At 47.4% G+C, this 21,360-nt stretch overlaps 3 protein-coding genes across 3 annotated transcripts; 2 read left to right on the top strand and 1 right to left on the bottom strand.

Moving 5' to 3' along the window:
- The first annotated feature begins 10,523 nt into the window (after positions 1-10,523).
- On the top strand, positions 10,524-12,373 carry LOC125522715 (pre-mRNA-splicing factor). Its single transcript, XM_048687755.2, has 4 exons — positions 10,524-10,717; positions 10,803-10,996; positions 11,101-11,264; positions 11,353-12,373. Exons 2-4 carry the CDS (start codon positions 10,895-10,897, stop codon positions 12,209-12,211), a joined length of 1,125 nt encoding a protein of 374 aa, XP_048543712.1. The 5' UTR covers positions 10,524-10,717; positions 10,803-10,894; the 3' UTR covers positions 12,212-12,373.
- Positions 12,374-14,389: 2,016 nt separating this feature from the next.
- On the top strand, positions 14,390-18,214 carry LOC147957783 (uncharacterized). The gene is made up of 4 exons (XM_087531850.1): positions 14,390-14,398; positions 14,491-14,493; positions 15,073-15,225; positions 17,603-18,214. Exons 1-4 carry the CDS (start codon positions 14,390-14,392, stop codon positions 18,212-18,214), a joined length of 777 nt encoding a protein of 258 aa, XP_087387976.1.
- Positions 18,215-18,421: 207 nt separating this feature from the next.
- On the bottom strand, positions 18,422-20,221 carry LOC147957782 (uncharacterized). The gene has a single exon (XM_087535938.1). It carries the CDS (start codon positions 20,174-20,176, stop codon positions 18,599-18,601), a length of 1,578 nt encoding a protein of 525 aa, XP_087392064.1. The 5' UTR covers positions 20,177-20,221; the 3' UTR covers positions 18,422-18,598.
- Between the last annotated feature and the right edge of the window lie 1,139 nt (positions 20,222-21,360).

Genomic DNA, 21,360 nt, shown 5'->3' with positions numbered 1-21,360 from the left:
AATGACATGATAAAGCAGGTAACTATTTCATGAGAAGGTCGGTAACTACAGTGTGAAAATTGTGGAATAGTTTCGCAACTCACGCCACCTGGAACACCACAGCGTAATGGTGTGTCCGAACGTCGTAATCGTACTTTACTAGATATGGTGCGATCTATGTTGTCTCTTACTGATTTACCGCTATTGTTTTGGGGACACGCTCTAGAGACGGCCGCATTCACGTTAAATAGGGCACCATCAAAATCCGTTGAGACGACGCCTTATGAACTATGGTTTGGCAAGAATCCAAAGTTGTTGTTTCTGAAAGTTTGGGGCTGCGATGCTTATGTGAAAAAGCTTCAACCTGATAAGCTCGAACCCAAATCGGAGAAATGTGTCTTCATAGGATATCCAAAGGAAACTATTGGATACACCTTCTATCACAGATCCAAAGGCAAGACTTTTGTTGCTAAATTCGGAAACTTTTTTGAGAAGGAATTTCTCTCGAAAGAAGTGAGTGGGAGGAAAGTAGAACTTGACGAGGTAACTGTACCCGCTCCCTTATTGGAAAGTAGTACACTACAGAAAACTATTTCTGCAACACCTACACCAATAAGTGAGGAAGGTAATGATAATGATCATGAAACTTCAGAACAAGATATTACTGAACCTCGTAGATCAACCAGAGCAAGATCCGCGCCAGAGTGGTACGGTAATCCAGTTCTGGAAGACATGCTGCTAGATCATGATGAACCTACGAACTATGAAGAAGCGATGGTGAGCCCAGATTCCGCAAAGTGGCTTGAAGCCATGAAATCTGAGTTACGAGTTTGGTGTACATTTGAAAAATTGTGGAATAGTTTCGCAACTCACGCCACCCGGAACACCACAGCGTAATGGTGTGTCCGAACGTCGTAATCGTACTTTACTAGATATGGTGCGATCTATGATGTCTCTTACTGATTTACCGCTATCGTTTTGGGGTTATGCTTTAGAGACGGCCGCATTCACGTTAAATAGGGCACCATCAAAATCCGTTGAGACGACGCCTTATGAACTATGGTTTGGCAAGAAACCAAAGTTGTCGTTTCTTAAAGTTTGGGGCTGCGATGCTTATGTGAAAAAGCTTCAACCTGATAAGCTAGAACCCAAAGCGGAGAAATGTGTCTTCATAGGATACCCAAAGGAGACTGTTGGGTACACCTTCTATCACAGATCCGAAGGCAAGACATTCGTTGCTAAGAATGGATCATTTCTAGAGAAGGAGTTTCTCTCGAAAGAAGTGAGTGGGAGGAAAGTAGAACTTGACGAGGTAACTGTACCTGCTCCCTTATTGGAAAGTAGTACATCGCAGAAAACTGTTTCTGCGACACCTATACCAATTAGTGAGGAAGCTAATGATGATGATCATGAAACTTCAGGACAAGATACTACTGAACCTCATAGATCAACCAGAGTGAGATCCGCACCAGAGTGGTACGGTAATCCAGTTCTGGAAGTCATGCTACTAGATCATGATGAACCTACGAACTATGAAGAAGCGATGGTGAGCCCAGATTCTGCAAAGTGGCTTGAAGCCATGAAATCTGAGATGGGATCCATGTATGAGAACAAAGTATGGACTTTGGTTGACTTGCCCGATGATCGGCAAGCAATAGAGAATAAATGGATCTTCAAGAAAAGACTGACGCTGACGGTAATATTACTGTCTATAAAGCTCGACTTGTCGCAAAAGGTTTTCGACAAGTTCAAGGGGTTGACTACGATGAGACCTTCTCACCCGTAGCGATGCTTAAGTCTGTCAGAATCATGTTAGCAATTGCCGCATTTTATGATTATGAAATTTGGCAGATGGATGTCAAAACTGCATTCCTGAATGGATTTCTGGAAGAAGAGTTGTATATGATGCAACCGGAAGGTTTTGTCGATCCAAAGGGAGCTAACAAAGTATGCAAGCTCCAGTGATCCATTTATGGACTGGTGCAAGCCTCTCGGAGTTGGAATAAACGCTTTGATAGTGTGATCAAAGCATTTGGTTTTATACAGACTTTTGGAGAAGCCTGTATTTACAAGAAAGTGAGTGGGAGCTCTGTAGCATTTCTGATATTATATGTGGATGACATATTGCTGATTGGAAATGATATAGAATTTCTGGATAGCATAAAGGGATACTTGAATAAAAGTTTTTCGATGAAAGACCTCGGGGAAGCTGCTTACATATTAGGCATAAAGATCTATAGAGATAGATCAAGACGCTTAATTGGACTTTCACAAAGCACATACCTTGACAAGATTTTGAAGAAGTTCAAAATGGATCAAGCAAAGAAAGGGTTCTTGCCTGTGTTACAAGGTGTGAAGTTGAGTCAGACTCAATGCCCGACCACTGCAGAAGATAGAGAAAAAATGAAAGATGTTCCCTATGCTTCAGCCATAGGCTCTATCATGTATGCAATGCTATGTACCAGACCTGATGTGTGCCTTGCTATAAGTTTAGCAGGGAGGTACCAAAGTAATCCAGGAGTGGATCACTGGACAGCGGTCAAGAACATCCTGAAATACCTGAAAAGGACTAAGGATATGTTTCTCGTGTATGGAGGTGACAAAGAGCTCACCGTAAGAGGTTACGTTGATGCAAGCTTTGACACTGATCCGGACGATTCTAAATCGCAAACCGGATACGTGTTTACTTTAAACGGTGGAGCTGTCAGTTGGTGCAGTTCTAAACAAAGCGTCGTAGCGGGATCTACATGTGAAGTGGAGTACATAGCTGCTTCGGAAGCAGCGAACGAAGGAGTCTGGATGAAGGAGTTCATATCCGATCTAGGTGTCATACCTAGTGCATCGGGTCCAATGAAAATCTTTTGTGACAATACTAGTGCAATTGCTTTGGCAAAGGAATCCAGATTTCACAAGAGGACCAAACACATCAAGAGACGCTTCAATTCTATCCGGGATCTAGTCCAGGTGGGAGACATAGAGATTTGCAAGATACATACGGATCTGAATGTTGCAGACCCGTTGACTAAGCCTCTTCCACGAGCAAAACATGATCAGCACCAAGGCTCCATGGGTGTTAGAATCATTACTGTGTAATCTAGATTATTGACTCTAGTGCAAGTGGGAGACTGAAGGAAATATGCCCTAGAGGCAATAATAAAGTTATTATTTATTTCCTTATATCATGATAAATGTTTATTATTCATGCTAGAATTGTATTAACCGGAAACATAATACATGTGTGAATACATAGACAAACAGAGTGTCACTAGTATGGCTCTACTTGACTAGCTCGTTAATCAAAGATGGTTAAGTTTCCTAATCATGAACAAGGAGTTGTTATTTGATTAACGAGGTCACATCATTAGTTGAATGATCTGATTGACATGACCCATTCCATTAGCTTAGCACCCGATCGTTTAGTATGTTGCTATTGCTTTCTTCATGACTTATACATGTTCCTATGACTATGAGATTATGCAACTCCCGTTTGCCGGAGGAACACTTTGTGTGCTACCAAACGTCACAACGTAACTGGGTGATTACAAAGGAGCTCTACAGGTGTCTCCAATGGTAGATGTTGGGTTGGCGTATTTCGAGAATAGGATTTGTCACTCCGATTGTTGGAGAGGTATCTCTGGGCGCTCTCGGTAATGCACATCACTTAAGCCTTGCAAGCATTGCAACTAATAAGTTAGTTGCGGGATGATGTATTACGGAACGAGTAAAGAGACTTGCCGGCAACGAGATTGAACTAGGTATTGGATACCGACGATCGAATCTCGGGCAAGTAACATACCGATGACAAAGGGAACAACGTATGTTGTTATGCGGTCTGACCGATAAAGATCTTCGTAGAATATGTAGGAGCCAATATGGGCATCCAGGTCCCGCTATTGGTTATTGACCGGAGATGTGTCTCAGTCATGTCTACATTGTTCTCGAACCGTTGGGTCCGCACGCTTAACGTTACGATGACAGTTATTATGAGTTTATGCATTTTGATGTACCGAAGTTAGTTCGGAGTCCCGGATGTGATCACGGACATGACGAGGAGTCTCGAAATGGTCGAGACATAAAGATTGATATATTGGATGACTATATTCGGACACCGGAAGTGTTCCGGGTGATTTCGGAGAAAACCGGAGAGCCGGAGGGTTACCGGAACCCTACCGGGAGAAGTAATGGGCCTTATGGGCTTTAGTGGAGAGAGAGAAGGGCTGCCAGAGGTGGGCCGCGCGCCACCTCCTCCCTGGTCCGAATTGGATTATGGGAGGGGGGCGGCGCCCCCCCTTTCCTTCTCCCACTCCACCTCTTTCCCCCTCCTAGTAGGAGTAGGACTCCTACTAGGAGGAGGACTCCTCCTTGGCGCGCCACACCTGGCCGGCCGGCCTCTTCCCCTTGCTCCTTTATATACGGGGGCAGGGGGCACCCCAAGACACACAAGTTGATCCACGTGATCGTTCCTTAGCCGTGTGCGGTGCCCCCTGCCACCATATTCCACCTCGATCATATCGTTGTAGTGCTTAGGCGAAGCCCTGCGTCGGTAGAACATCAAGATCGTCATCACGCCGTCGTGCTGACGGAACTCCTCCCCGAAGCTTTGCTGGATCGGAGCCCGGGGATCGTCATCGAGCTGTACGTGTGCTAAGAACTCGGAGGTGCCAGAGTAACGGTGCTTGGATCGGTCGGATCGGGAAGAAGACGTACGACTACTTCCTCTACGTTGTGTCAACACTTCCATTGCGATCTACAAGGGTATGTAGATCAGACTCTCCCCCTCGTTGCTATGCATCACCATGATCTTGCGTGTGCGTAGGAAAATTTTGAAATTACTACGTTCCCCAACAAATCTTTTGTGACAATACTGGTGCAATTGCTTTGGCAAAGGAATCCAGATTTCACAAGAGAACCAAGCACATTAAGAAACGCTTCAATTCCATCCGGGGTTTATTCCAGTTGGGAGACATAGAAATTTGCAAGATACATACGGATCTGAATGTTGCAGACCCGTTGACTAAGCCTCTTCCACGAGCAAAACATGGTCAGCACCAAGGCTCCATGGGTGTTAGAATCATTACTGTGTAATCTAGATTATTGACTCTAGTGCAAGTGGGAGACTGAAGGAAATATGCCCTAGAGGCAATAATAAAGTTATTATTTATTTCCTTATTTCATGATAAATGTTTATTATTCATGCTAGAATTGTATTAACCGGAAACATAATACATGTGTGAATACATAGACAAACAGAGTGTCACTAGTATGCCTCTACTTGACTAGCTCGTTGATCAAAGATGGTTAAGTTTCCTAACCATATACATGAGTTGTCATTTGATTAACGGGATCACATCATTAGGAGAATGATGTGATTGACTTGACCCATTCCGTTAGCTTAGCACTTGATCGTTTAGTTTGTTGCTATTGCTTTCTTCATGACTTATACATGTTCCTATGACTATGAGATTATGCAACTCCCGTTTACCGGAGGAACACTTTGTGTGCCACCAAACGTCACAACGTAACTGGGTGATTATAAAGGTGCTCTACAGGTGTCTCCAATGGTGGATGTTGGGTTGGCGTATTTCGAGATTAGGGTTTGTCACTCCGATTGTCGGAGAGGTATCTCTGGGCCCACTCGGTAATGCACATCACTATAAGCCTTGCAAGCATTGCAACTAATGAGTTAGTTGTAGGATGATGTATTACAGTACGAGTAAAGAGACTTGCCGGTAACGAGATTGAACTAGGTATTGAGATACCGACGATCGAATCTCGGGCAAGTAACATACCGATGACAAAGGGAACAACATATGTTGTTATGCGGTCTGACCGATAAAGATCTTTGTAGAATATGTAGGAGCCAATATGGGCATCCAGGTCCCACTATTGGTTATTGATCAGAGAGGTGTCTCGGTCATGTCTACATAGTTCTCGAACCCGTAGGGTCCGCACGCTTAACGTTCGTTGACGATATAGTACTATATGAGTTATGTATGTTGATGACCGAATGTTTTTCGGAGTCCGGGATGAGATCACGGACATGACGAGGAACTCCGGAATGGTCCGGAGATAACGTTTGATATATGGGATAGTAGTGTTTGATCTCCGGAAGGGTTCCGGAATTCACCGGAAGGGGTTCGGATGTTTCCCGAAATGTTTGGGCACGAGAACACTTTATCTGGGCCAAAGGGGAAAGCCCACGAGGTTTTTGGAAAGTGCAAAAGGAAGTTTTGCGGAGACCAGAGGCTAGACGCCAGGAACCCTGGCGTCTAGGGGGTAGACGCCGGGAACCCTGGCGTCTAGCCCTGGAGTCCGAGAAGGACTCTTGCCTTTCGGGTGAAACCGACTTTGAGGAGGCTTTTACTCCAAGTTTCGACCCTAGGGCTCAACATATAAATAGAGGGTAGGGCTAGCACCAAAGACACATCAAGAAACACCAAGCCGTGTGCCGGCAACCCCGTCCCCTCTAGTTTATCCTCCATCATAGTTTTCGTAGTGCTTAGGCGAAGCCCTGCGGAGATTGTTCTTCACCAACACCGTCACCACGCCGTCGTGCTGCCGGAACTCATCTACTACTTCGCCCCTCTTGCTGGACTGAGAAGGCGAAGACGTCACCGAGTCGAACGTGTGCAGAACTCGGAGGTGCCGTGCTTTCGGTACTTGGATCGGTCGGACGTGAAGACGTATGACTACATCAACCGCGTTGATATAACGCTTCCGCGAACGGTCTACGAGGGTACGTAGACAACACTCACCCCTCTCGTTGCTATGCATCACTATGATCTTGCGTGTGGGTAGGAATTTTTTTGAAATTACTACGTTCCCCAAAAATAACTTATACATGTTCCTATGACTATGAGATTATGCAACTCCCGAATACCGGAGGAACACTTAGTGTGCTATCAAACGTCACAATGTAACTGGGTGACTATAAAGATGCTCTACAGGTGTCTCCGATGGTGTTTGTTGAGTTGGCATAGATCAAGATTACGATTTGTCACTCCGTGTATCAGAGAGGTATCTCTGGGCCCTCTCGGTAATGCATATCACAATTAGCCTTGCAAGCAATGTGACTAATGATATAGTTGCGGGATGTTGCATTATGGAACGAGTAAAGAGACTCGACGGTAACGAGATTGAACTAGGTATTGAGATACCGATGATCGAATCTCAGGCAAGTAACATACAGATGACAAAGGGAACAACATATGTTGTTATGCGGTTTGACCGATAAAGATCTTCGTGGAATATGTAGGAACCGATATGAGCATCCAGGTTCCACTATTGGTTATTGAATGGAAGAGAGTCTCGGTCATGTCTACATAGTTCTCGAACCCGTAGGGTCCGCACGCTTAACGTTTGATGACGATCGGTATTATGTGTTTTGATGTACCGAAGGTAGTTTGTAGTTCCAGATGTGGTCACGGACATGACGAGGAGTCTCGAAATGGTAGAGACATAAAGGTCGATATATTGGAAGGCTATGTTTGAACACCAGAATGGTTCCGTATGAGTTCAGGCATTTTCTGAAGTACCGGGAGGTTACCGGAACCCCCTGGGGAGTCAATGGGTCTTAATGGGCCCTAGTGGACAAAGAGGGCAGTAGGCAAGTGGTGGGGCGCACCCCCTAGGCCCAAACCGAATTGGTTTAGAGTTTGGGGGGCCGGCTCCCCCTTTCCTTCTCCTCTCCTCCTCCTTCCTCCTTCTCCTAGTAGAAATAGGAAAGTGGGGGGGGGGGGCGAACCTACTTGGAGTAGGATTGCCCCCCTTGGGCGCGCCTCCTCCTAGGCGGCCTTCTCCTCCTCGTCCCCTTTATATACGGGGGAGGGGGGCACCCAATAGACACACAAGTTGATTGTTTAGCCGTGTGCAGTGCCTCCCTTCACAGAATTCCACCTCGGTCATATCGTTGTAGTGCTTAGGCGAAGCCCTGCGTCGGTAACTTCATCATCACCGTCATCACGCCGTCATGCTGACGAAAATCTCCCTCGGCCTCAATCGGATCAAGAGTACGAGGGACGTCACCGAGCTGAACGTGTGCAGATTGTGGAGGTGCCGTGCGTTCGGTACTTGATCGGTTGGATCGCGAAGACGTTCGACTACATCAACCGTGTTTCATAACGCTTCCACTTTCGGTCTACGAGGGTACGTAGACATACTCTTCCCCTCTCGTTGCTATGCATCACCTAGATGGATCTTGAGTATGCGTAGGAATTTTTTTGAAATTACTGCGTTCCCCAACACTAAGTTCAAGGATCAATACCGTGAACTTCAAAGGAAGAGAGGCAAGAAGACGGCCAAGTTTGTCGAAGGTGGAGATGGCGAGGCGTTGAAGAGGCCAAGGGGCAAGACCAACTCCAAGGTGGACGACATACGTAATGCCTCATCCATGGCCTTGCATGAGACTTTGCATGGCATGATGTCTCAAAAGAATATGAGGGACGAGAAGAAGCGGCAAAGCAAGGACGAGCAAAATGAAGCAATACCTAGAGCTTCAAAGGAAGAAGCTTGGGATGGAGGAGGCGGCCAAGAAGAGGAAGATCGACTTGGAGGAGGCGTCCCGGCAAAGGCAGCTCGACATCGAGGCCGCCAATGTCACGGCCAGACAGAGGCAGCTCGACATTGAGGCCACCAATGCCGCGACCAAAGCAAAGGAGGTGGCCCTTGCGATCATGAGCGTGGACTTGACCAAGATGAGCGAGAAGACGAGGAGCTGGTTCGAGGCCAGGCAGAAGGAGATGTTCGACGCCGACGGCCTGAACTAGGTCGTCCGATCGGCCGTGGCTGTTCTTTTTTGAGGCTGGCATGGATGCCGCCCGCTGGGACGCTAGCTATGTGACGGCGAGAAACACATTCGTTTTTTGCAGGCTGGCTGTGTTGCCGGCCGCTGGCTATGTTGCCGGCGTGAACTATGGCTGCTGGCCTGAACTAGGGCTTGGCATTTCGAACGTTGTTGTTTTTAAAATGAAGGCGGGCAAGATGGGGCCAAAGGATGCGGCCGCATGTTGTGCGCATGACCACCGCATCCCAGGACAGACCCGCATGCGACCCCGTTGATCTACTCAAACGGACAGAATTCAGGCAAAGCGGACGTCCGTTGGGTCGCACGGTGGAGTTGGCCTTAGATGTGATGTCAATTTCTACCTCCACCCCACTTCTTTTTTTTCCTGGCCCAGCCCCAGTCCCAAAGGGCTGCTATTTAGGACTGCCACTCCAGTCTACAGAAAAAACCGTGAAGCCAGTTTTGATTAAAAAAAAACACGTACTACTTATTTTGGATTTGTGGTCCGGGTCGGTTTGGAATCCAAACCATACTCAAGTTTGGGTTCGTTGGGCCGGTTGCTTTTAATCGGCTTTGGTTTTCCTCTCCAAACAGAGTAGTCGTCACCCCCCACGCGCTAATATAACCACCGCGGCGCCCCAATCTCCCATCCGCCCCGTCTCAACTCAGCGCCATGGATCGCGACCGCCACCGACGCCGCCGCCACGACACCGACGGACATCACCACCACCACAAGGCTCGGGATTCCGTGGGACGCCGCGATTCGGCCGACCGCGAGCCGCCGTCACGGAAACGAAAGGACCACGACAGCGGCCGGGAAGGGGGGAAGCGGCCTAGGGCCTCAGCGGATCCGCCTCCGAGGAAGGAGGAAAGGCCACGGCGAGAGCGCAAGAAGCTTGAGTCAGGTGCTGCTAATGGAGATCCACAGCGCGCCACAGCGCCTAATGTAAGTATCCTCTACTGTTTTCTTATCCTGTTCATACTTATGTGATTTATGTTTCTGAAATTTGCGCAAGTGATTCATAATTATGCATGTAGTGATATACCTCTCCTACTACTTTCTGGTTATAAAACCTGTAAGAAAGGGTTGCTATTGCATTTGTATAATGAAGATGATATTTACAATTCATAGCGCGCATTGCTGCTGAAGATGATATTTACATTGCTGCTGCCTGCTGACTGTGATACTTATTTAGTGAATGTATGAGGGCAAGCCGGACAAGTACTTACCGTTTTATGTAGAATAAATTTGGTCTACAGTTTGTTTTCTCTTTAATTAAAACGTTCATGTCAGGTTCATCATTGGATCCATTCATATGCTGACTTTGCATCTTAATTATATTTTGCAGCGCGGTGCTCTCAATTCTGCACCTGCTGTTGCGGTGCCATCTGCTGACCCTGTTCCTTCAAAGGTATATTCGATTACTACCACCAATGAAAATGGAGGAGTTAGTTTTAGATCTGATGAAGTTACTGGAAAATCTAGTGCAGATGGAACTGCAAATTCATCCGCTGGCAGAAGTGGCAACTTAAGTCTTGATGCTTTAGCGAAAGCTAAAAAGGCTTTGCAGCTGAAGAAGGAATTATCAGAAAAACTCAAGAGATTACCTGCGGTAAGACATTACACCTACTATTACTAGTCCTTTGCTTCATTGTTCTTTTTATACTTTTGTAACCATTCTAAGCTCATGTTTCCCCACACAGCTTAATTAACTTGGTACTGCTATTCCTGATACACAGATTCCTTCACAAGAGATTGCTACTAAGATGGGATTTCGCCAAGATCCACAGTATGCACCTTGTATCAGCATGCTCCCTGGTACATCCAGTGGACTGAATGTTCCTCAAAGACCTGTCAAGGCCCCTGTTCTCCGTCTTGATGCTCAAGGTAGGGAAATCGATGAGCATGGAAATGTTATCAGCATGACCAAGCCAAGCAACCTGAGTACTCTGAAGGTAAACTTCTGTGACTTAACATATATTTCAGGATGATATATAGTTCTGTACATTGACTCACTACTTTTGGTTCATCCTTTGCTAGGTCAACATTAACAGCAGAAGAAGGATGCATTCCAGATTATCAAACCAGGCTTGGAGTCACTTGCAAAATCTACCGTTCATTTTGATGAAAGGATGGGCATCAACCCAACCAAGCTTCTTCGTCCTAAAAGGCCAGGATTCCTGTTTATTGAGGGAGGCAATCTTTCGAGGCAGGCTGAATTGCAGAGGATTAAGGTCTGTAAGGTTTAACCATTTTTTTTGAATATATTAATTGCAGTCATGTTTTAGTTTATTGTACCGTTGGTGCCTAAACTTAATAGTTTGATTTGATTGTGCAGAATCAATTTGGTGAAGCACAAGCCAAAGAACATAAAGTAAAGCAAGCTCAACTCGCCAAGGCAAAGGTCGAAGTTGACATGAATCCAAACCTAATTGAAATTGCCCCTGGTGGAAGGCCTCCGAAGCAGAAGCAGAAGGAAGAGATTCCTGACATTGAGCCATGGTTTGCTGCTACCTCACTCTGTTGATTGTTTGTAGCTCTCCTTTATCAGTATACAGCTACTTACTATGCCTATTTTATTTCCTTTCAGGGACTCAAAAATCCTGATATCTGCCACGTATGAGGACATCTCCTTGGAAAAGCTTAATATGGATAAGATCACCATCTACATGCAACATCCAGAGCCATTGGAACCACCGGCTGAGCCCGCACCACCACCGCCTCAGCCTCTTAAGCTTACTAACAATGAGCAGAAGAAGTTTAGAACACAGAGGCGCCTCGCTATGGAAAAAGATAGGCAAGAAATGATTAGGCAAGGCCTCTTGGAGCCACCAAAGCCCAAGGTCAAGATGAGTAACCTTATGAAAGTACTTGGTGCACAAGCTACACAGGACCCGACACGCATGGAGATGGAAATACGAGCAGCTGCTGCAGAGCGCGAGCAGGCTCATGTCGACCGCAACATTGCCCGCAAACTCACGCCATCTGAGCGCCGTGAGAAGAAGGAGAGGAAGCTTCTTGATGATCCTGACACATTAGACTATTTCACTGTTTGTGTGTACAGAATCAGAGACCTGTCGCACAGTCAGACACGCTTTAAAGTGGACATGAACGCCCGAGACAACCGGTTGACTGGAGCTGCAGTTACCACGGATGGCATAAGTGTTGTGGTTGTGGAAGGAGGGGTGAAGTCGATCAAGAGGTACAATAACCTGATGCTGAACAGGATTGACTGGGCTGCTGCAGTTGGTGGCGAGGATGCCGCTGACGAGGAGCCGGTGAATAGCTGTGCATTAGTATGGCGAGGTAGTGTGGTGAAGCCCGCCTTTCCCAGGTGGTTCGGTGTGCGTAAGTGCCTGAGTGAGGCTTCTGCCAAGAAGGTGTTTGTAGATGCTGAAGTTCCACACTACTGGAACCTGGCTGTTAACTTCCTCGAGGATTCGTCTTGAGCTCAAACTTCTGTTCAAGACAATGAGAGCGATTGCTGTGGATCACTCTATACTTTGTATTGTCATGAACATGTCATTTTCAGACTGTAGATGAACCGAGCGCGTGAAAGAGCTGTAGGGTTTTTGCAATATGCTTTCAAATAAGATTGTGCAGGCCTTGAATATTTTGTATGTTGCGAATTATAATTTATGGACGTTACGTAAGATGCCAGCTCGATAAAGTTTGCTATACTATTTTTGATGGACGTCTTACGATCTAAACTTTTACGTCACTGAATTATATTATAGATTAAACAAGAGTTAGTAGCGAAACCCCAAGGTTTTGCAGCTTGGGTTCCACAAAATACAGTAACATGTTTGAATTTACTTTTTACAAGACCATATGTTGTCTAATCTAAGTGGCTTTGGCAGCAGGTGGTTTTGTGCTAATTTTGCCAAGCTTATTTCCCCTTCTGCCCTTGTTCGTGCTGGTGATCTCATTGACGAACACTGGCTGATGACGTGGCTTCTGTCCTCCAGCTCGCCGCCCACAATGCCCATAGCCTCTCCCTCTCCCTCCTTGCCTCTCCTGAAAGCACATGCCTCCACAATGGAGTTATACTTGTGTGGGGGTATGATTGCGGCCGCCTACCATGGAAGCCCACAACATGATTGTTTCTCAGGGAGAGAAGAGCAAGGATGTGCGATGACAGTGTCAATTACTATTTCATAGCAGTTCATTGTTGGTGACGAAAGAAGGCGGCAGAATCTCATCAGACTTGGAAAAGCCGGCTCAAAATCCAGCATTTGGGGTGGTTAAAACTTAAAGATCCACTATATAATGTACCACCGCCATATAGTCTTCATCTCATAGCCCGACAAGTCATTGCCGCAACACTATCTCCTTTGGCAATACTACATCTCATGTTCGGCTTTATGAGCTCTACAACGACGGTGGGTCCACACCGTCTATTTCGTCGTTTTGCCCTTGTGCAACAACAGCGGGATATCCTCTCGTGCGGTCATGTATTTTGTTGCTCTTTCCACACATTGCCTCCGTGATTCGCTAGGTTGGCTCCCTCCAGTAGTAAGAAACCACTGCCTCATTGAAACCACTACAGAGAATGAAACCCAGCTGAAATATGTTAAGGAGGTATGAGATGATCAAGCCCCAGACAAAATTTAACCAGATGGCTAAATTGCCGCAGTGAACATGAGAAAAATGCCTAATTTTTATTTCTGGACCGCGTCTGAAAATCAATTATTATTGGTTTACCAAAAAATCCTTTATGCATGTGTCATTTTCGTTAATGCCATATATGGTGCTATTAACTAGTTTCTCGCGCCATGTATTTTCTGACCGAAAGAAAAAACTTTCCCGTTAGTTATCTGTAAAGTTTACGCCCAATTTCTTGCACCATGTTTTTTCCACCGCGAAATTTCCTCCTAATTTCGTGTGCCTTGTGATTCATGTGTGATATCCTCAAAATGCAAGTTTATCACCTAATTTCTCGCACCATGTGTTTCGAGCTCAATTTCTGACAGTGTGTTTTACTTGCCCAATTTCTCGTTCCATACGATGTGTTTCCCACACAATTTTTTTTGCATCGGGTGTCTCTCGCCTAATTGCCAATTTTTTTGAGTGATCAAGCAAGACCTAGCTACTTGTATTCTATAATCAAAACGAAACCAACCCGGAAACAAAATGACTAAGGTACGGACGCTTACACAACAAGTTCAGCACGCAAACCGTCCCATAGAAAAAAAACTGGTGTTGGGCTAAGAAACATCTACAGCAAACCGACACAGGAAGAGATAAGACGTTTTTCGATCATGGCTGGTCTCGGATGCTACTTCCCCTTTCCCTTTACAAATCTGGTCGATCTCTTCTAGGATACGACCCGAGCTGCGCCCGCCGTTGAGCTCGACTACCCCGTACCGGACTCGGCCATCCGTCGCCGTTCACCGCGCCACCACCGCCCCTTTTCCGAGCTGGAGACCCCCCAAGCAGCAGCATCGATGAACATGAATGGAGGTGTCAAGAAACAGTCAAGCAGCAGCGCAGTATTCAGCCCAAGGAAGCTGCTTTAGGCAGACGCAGATCGTCGTACAGGGAGATGCTGGCGGACGAGGAAAGTGACATGGTTACGTACCGTACAAACTGGGAACACGTTTGGGCCCCCACCTGTGGTTCCTTCCATGGCCACAGTCAGTAATAGTCTACTTATATGATTCATGCTCTTCTTTTCTTCTTACTCTCTATGATGTCTTAAACAGATTGCGTTGTTCCTTACCTGTAGGCTGTAGCTGCTTGTGCCTAAATTGATTTTTCTTCTTCTACTTAGTAATTAACTAGTTTTCTGGACTGAATTAAGAGATATGACAAGATCTAATCAGCTGTATTAATTGTATCTTTCACTTTGTTTGGCTGCAGCGTTTGTGACTCCCACACTATATACACTAGTAGAATGCCCGTGCGTTGCTACGGGCTATAATGTGTATGTTTGAGATTCCCTCTTCAGACATCAAACGGAGGCCCAATTGGCTCCCCGAAATCCAACCGTTTGGACAGCTTGGGCTCCCCCAAATCCAGCCAATATGTGGGGGAGAAAAGTGAGTGTCCAGACTATCCGTCATGTTATCTCCAACACAAAAACCCCACCCCATGATGCATACTCCTTTTTTCCATATCAGACCCTCCCCTTCCCATTGGTTTACCCGCCCTAGTGGAACATTTGTTTCTAGAGCCCTCTCCTTTTTCTCACGTTCGTCGTGGCACCATCTATCCTTTACACCGTACTTCCACTGGAGCCACATTGCTCTCCGTCCTGATCCCCTCTCCCCGTATTCGTGTTGATGCTTTGCCCCGCAGTTTCCTGCAGATCTTCTCCATCCAAGTCATGGAGAACGAAGAGTGGAGAATCAGGTGGCCACTGGAGGTATACGGCTTCATTGCCGCTCGAGACTATGTGGATCACAACCGCAACATTCTCTTCAGCCGTACCAGGGATGATCCCCAAATCCTCACCCACCAGGTATTTTCTTCTTCTTAATTCTCGTGATGCTGTTACTTAGATGACCTAATCTAGCTAGTATTGCCCTCTGCACCTGCGTATCTTTTCCATGATAAGGGCAACTTCCTCATCCAGACTTGACGTATCTGTAGCAAAGTTTTAAATAGCGCGCTAAGCCTCTTAGTGGCGGACCTCTTCTAAATGCTATAGCGGTGCTATAGCGAGCTATTTAAAATGTTTGCTCATGTGTTTGAGCAAAGTTTTAAATAGCGCGCTAAGCCTCTTAGCGGCGGACCTCTTCTAAATGCTATAGCGGTGCTATAGCGGGCTATTTAAAACCATGATCTGTAGACACAGCGCCAAGCTGAGAAGCTTTTCTGCTGCCTGCATATGTGGTGCCACTACTAGGAAAAGGCCTACTAATGGCGCATCACTGGTGCGCCATTACTAGCACGCCATTAGTAATTTTTATTAATGGCGCTAATGGCGCACCACTGGTGCGCCATTAGTATAGGCCACGGTGCGCCATTAGTATTTTTGAATTTTGAAGGCGGGAAAATAGTAGTGGCGCACCGTCTAACCCCACCGTGCGCCATTACTATTTTTGAATTTTGAATTTGGATCTGGATCATGATTTTTTTGCCCATTTTTTGCTAGTTTTTTTGCTCGTTTTTTGGCACGATATTATTTCAAATTTTGTTCCTGTTTTTGGATCTTGTACGTTCTTTTGCCGTGTTCTTTTGCCGGAGAGGAGTTCGCCGGAGAGGAGGAGGAGGAGGTCACCGGAGAGGCGCTCGCCTACATCGCCGGAGAGGAGGAGGAGGTCGCCGGAGAGGAGTTCACCGAAGCATCGGAGAGGAGGAAGGAGAAACCATGAGGGAATGGGAGGAGAGGAGGGAGGAGGAGCTCACCGGAGAGGAGGGAGGAGAAACCGTGAGGGGAGGGGAGGAGAGGAGGGAGGAGGAGGTTCCCGGAGAGGAGGAGGTCGCCGGAGAGGAGGAGGAGGAGGAGGTCGCCGGAGAGGAGAAGGAGGTCGCCGGAGAGGAGGAGGAGGAGGTCGCCGGAGAGGAGAAGGAGGTCGCCGGAGAGGAGGAGGAGGAGGTCGCCGGAGAGGAGGAGATGGAGTGGAGGAGAGGAGGAGATGGAGTGGAGGAGAGGAGAGGAGGAGATGGAATGGAGGAGAGGTGGAGTGGAGGAGGTGCGCCCAGCCATGTATACGACATAGTAATGGCACACCGTGGGCAGGTGCGCCATTACCAACTTTTTTTTTATTTTTTTATTTATCTTGAATTTTGAAGGCGGGAAGATACTAATGGCGCATCATGGGCAGGTGCGCCATTAGTATTTTTTTTATTTTTTTTGACTAATTTTGAATTTTGAAGGCGGGAAGATACTAATGGCGCACCACGGGCAGGTGCGCCATTAGTAACTTTTTTTTTATTTTGTTGACTTATTTTGAATTTTGAAGGCGGGAAGATACTAATGGCGCATCATGGGCAGGTGTGCCATTAGTAAGTTTGAATTATTTTGAATTTTTTTGCCTCTCCAGATCTTAAAAGCCCCGTATCTTTTTTCTGTTAGGTTTTTGAGGATTTTAAAAATGTTTAACAAAGTTCCCCGTGTTAAATTTGGATGTAACTTTTTGAGTAGATGATTTTTCATATAAAAAACTTTTTCATTCGAGTTAGTATGCAAAAGTTATGCCCATTTTTACAAATTCTCGAGAGATTTTGCAAATGAAGTCGAAATTCATATTTGCAAATTTTCTCAACAACTAGACCACATATCACATGGGAAACTTATTTTCTTTTATTTTTTGACATTTTCATCATTTTCTTTTATTTTTTAAAAAACTGAAAAGGCGATCCGAGGGAGGGGGTGCATTCGGTGGAAGTGGTGGCCAAGTTACTAATGGCGCACCGTGGCATGGTGCGCCATTACTAGTTCAACTAGTAATGGCGCACCACTCCCACGGTGCGCCATTAGTAGTTTTGAAAAAAAATTACAAAATTTCAAAAAAAAAATTACTAATGGCGCACCGTGGATGTGGTGCGCCATTACTAGTTGAACTAGTAATGGCGCACAGTAGTTTTGAAAAAAATTTAAATTTTTTTTTACTAATGGCGCATCGTGGATGTGGTGCGCCATTAGTATTTGGACACTAATGGCGTACCAACACATGGTGCGCCATTAGTATATAGTAATGGCGCACTACATGTCTGGTGCGCCATTAGTGTCAATTTCATCTATAGCCCTTTTCCTAGTAGTGTGCTTGTGTTGCTCAGACATGGATACATGCATCTAGTTAGTGTTAAGCCGTTTTAGGTGGCCCATTTGGCAGCGTCTGGAGACGCCAAATGTCAATCAGACATGGACTTATAACAAATGATGCTTGCAGGATCGATTTTTGCAGTTGACTGACCCTTGTCGACCAATTGTGTTGTCGGACCCTATTGACTTTGAAATTCAACTAAAAGTGAAGGGCACAACAGATTCTGAAGATGAAACACTGATGGATAGATGGTTTCAAAATAGACATTGTGAGGGACCCTATGATGAACTTGCCTGTCGTCGCTGGAGGGGTAATTTTTGCACATTAGATGTCACCTCCGCGCTGATTGGTAGCACGGTTGCAGCAACCATCATATGTGCTGATATTATAGAAGGGTCATGGCCTGATGATTTCAGAGGTCACGTGGTTTGCCGCATTGCTCCCTTGGATAAGGACCTTGTGCTGCTAGACTCTGGAGAAGGCCCATTGCAGGTGGATCCAGATGGCCGTATCAACCTTCAAAGGGGTGTTGTAGGTGTGCAATGCGAGGGAATGCTCACGGTTTCGGTGGAAGCCTACTCAAAGGCAGGTGTTCGTCACGCAGACTGCGTTGAATTCAGGCCCAGAGACTCTCTCACAAGTAAAGGTACTTGCAACCTTGGATTCTGTAGGGTGAAGTTTATTGTTGGTTGGTCCTATATCTGCAACAAGGATGATCTGTTGTACAGTGGCAACTAAGCTAAACTGCATCTATATCTAGTGTTCCCATCCCAGTGGCAACATGTTAAGGATGTCGCGAGGAGCTAATTATGTGGTGGTGTAACAAGTGTGCAAACTTTTTCAGAGGTCATGTTATGTCAAGTGTCCAAACTATTTATATCCAATGTTTTTTATTGATCTAATATAAATTAGATATGTTTCAAAAATAAAGATGCATATCTTAGAATAAAAAAGCAAAATACAGATATGATTCGGAAACTTGTACCAACATTTGAATTTCGTTGCGAGTACACAACTGAGAGTAATGATCCGTGTCGTGTTCACGTTGTATTTATTTCAGAAAGATCACATGCATGGCGATCGTATCATGAGTTTGTACGCACCTTTGTTGAATCAAAATAATTAAAGACGGGTTTCCATGAGCACGAGGCAGTAATCCTTCCTCATGTCTTTGGGAAGTGCCAAAAGTAACCTGAACTTGAGCTGGCTCCCATCACACGAAAGAATGCTATACGTTCTCATCATGTCATCAGGCGTCAGGTCATCTATCTCCCGAAGGGTCGCCAACATCTCCCCCGGAGAAGCCATGGCCGATAAGTTGAGTTTAACTGTTAAAGCTGCAGCCGTCGGTGCTTGTTCACGGCGCTTCGCCGGAGGACGGCTGCGAGCGAAGTACTGGGAGATGTCGCAGGGGATCAAGTCGGGGGAAGAGCAGAAGTCGCCGTAACAGAAGACGGACCGCAGCTCCATGCGCTTCGTGTCCACCTGGATCAGCCGTATCGTATGGTCGCCGTCAACGTCCTTCATATGGTATGGGACCTTGTGCACCATGAAGCAGAGGACATCGGGGTCGTCCAGGCTGACGATGGGGTACAGCGGCCTGATGCGCGGCACGACGCCGCCGTAGCCGGGGAGCAACCAGAGCTCGTCGGAGTCGACCACTCCGACCTTGTCCCACGTCGTCATGTCGTCCATCCTCAGCGTCCATGTGGTTATGTTGAAGGCGTAGCGGGAGCGCGAGCAGAAGGTGGCGCCCGGGCAGCCGCAGCAGCAGCGGGGAAAGACCTGCACGAATCTCACCGCTCCCCCGCCGTCCGTGGTGCACACGCGGCGGTTGCTCCAGCCGCCGCTGTGTTGCGACCGGCGTTCCAGCTGCGGCTCCACGGGGAGAGACACGTATCGCAGCTGGGGCGTCTCCTCCCACGCGTCCGAGAGGATGACGCCGCGGCAGTAGTCCACCCAGTACAGGAACCGGTCGCCGACGGGGATGACCGCGTCCGTCTGCCAGAAGGACAGCTCCTCCCGCTTGCCGTCGCCGTGGAGGATCGGAAGACGCTTGAGCGCACAGTCCCACCGACCGGATCTGAGCAGGCAGAGCTCGGCCTCGAGCGGCGCCTCTCCTTTCCAACCCAAGCGAGTCAGCTGCGCCACAAGCAGGTCCTCGTCGCCGCGGCGCAGGAGGGCAGTGGATTCGGCAGACATACATAGCTTCCGCTCGGGTGGCCCCTCGCGCCAAGGGGGTAGCAGCGACAGCGACGGAGGGCGGGGTGGGTCGGCGGCGGCGTCGCCGGCATTATAGACGAAGTAATCTGACGAGTCGCGCTCGTCAATACTCCACGACAGGCCAGGTCTGCTGGTCTTGATCTCCATAAGGACCGAGTCCCCGTGGGCCGCGATGATCTGCGCGTGGATCTGGTTGCCGTCCGGCAGGCCGGGGCTGTCGACGCGCAGGCGTGACACTGCCGGTGGCGCCGCGAAGCGGAAGGAGACGCGGACAAGACGCCCTCCGGAGGCCAGAGCTTCCGCCACGGTCTCGGCGTCGGAATGATCCTCGCTCGGTGTTGCTATGGCGTCGGGATCCTCGCAGAGCATGTCGTCGGCATCATCGAGGAGGTCGCCGCGGCGCTCGAGCAACACCCAGAGAGGTCGCCCCGGCGAAGGATCGCCGGATGGTTGTTGGTGATCCGTTCGGGCTTCCATGTCGATCGCGCGGATTCGCTGGAGATCGATCAATCGGCTGCGAGAGAAGCGCAGGAGGATGTTTTTATCTACAAAGAGTTTTTTTTTTCTTTTAGCAAAATCTGCAAAGAATTGAGCAAACCGCAGGCGTCGTATCTTGTGAATCCAGCATCCCTCGTGCATCCCTGTATCCTGACATCATCGGCCGTTTGATCAAAATCCTGTGCCTGTTGTGCGTCCAGCGTCCTTTTGCAGAAAAGCGCCCGCGGTAGCCCAAGTCAGCCGTGTAAATTTTCCATGTACACCGCTCCTCCACCCAGCAGCTCCCCCAATTCGAGATCTCTCTCAAATCTCTTCGTTCCTCCAATCCTCGATCCCTGCTGCAGCCACGACGGAGTGCCACGACCTGGATGACAGCCGGCGACGAGCCACGACGTGGATGACAGCCGGCGAACAATACCAGTGATGGGTAATGTTGGTTTCCATCACGGCGGCAACCTGCGACGGCAAACTCGGAAGGAGATTCATGTCAGTGGTCGCCGCATCAATGGCCTGCAACGGACCATGCGGGAAGGAGCGTGCGACGGAGCACAGGATGAGGAGCCTGCAACGGAGACCCGCGTAGGCGGCGGCCACATCCCGGCGACGGAGACCCGCGAAGGAGCGTGAGACGAGGCGACCAATGCACTCGCCTGTCACTGCCACTGCAGTAGATGGCCACAACTGTGATCACTAGGTAGTACTACTAGTACTTTTTAGACGAACTCCTGTTGCGAAATCGCAATAGCAATTGATCTTGTATGGATGTGCCAAGAGCAAGCATGTATTGCTGAATGCAAAATTCAGAAAACTGAATTTCGGCTCTGTGAATTAGTTATCCAGAAAGTTGGGAGAGAGAGAGAGAGAAACAGGACAACATTTGTTGGCTGCCTGAGCTTGAACTCACATGAGAAATGAATCTTCGCTGGACCTACACTGAAAGTTCATTTATCATATGACTGATGACTGAAAATGACAATGTAAACTCCTCTGAAAGCTCTCAGTTTTCTCTGAAGAAAAGAGCTGTTTACATTCTATTTTTGAATGCCACCGTTGAGGTTGATGTGGAGTTGTAAGCTGAGTTGTTCCTTGTGTGATTCGTACTGAGCACTGCTTATACAACAGAATCAACATGTGAGCTCACAGTCTAAGTAACCTTGGGTATT

The sequence above is a fragment of the Triticum urartu genome, chromosome 7A (genome assembly GCF_056163025.1).
Source record: "Triticum urartu cultivar PI428250 chromosome 7A, HENAU_Tu73, whole genome shotgun sequence".
NCBI lineage: Eukaryota > Viridiplantae > Streptophyta > Magnoliopsida > Poales > Poaceae > Triticum > Triticum urartu.
This window is presented reverse-complemented; position numbering and strand designations above follow the sequence as displayed.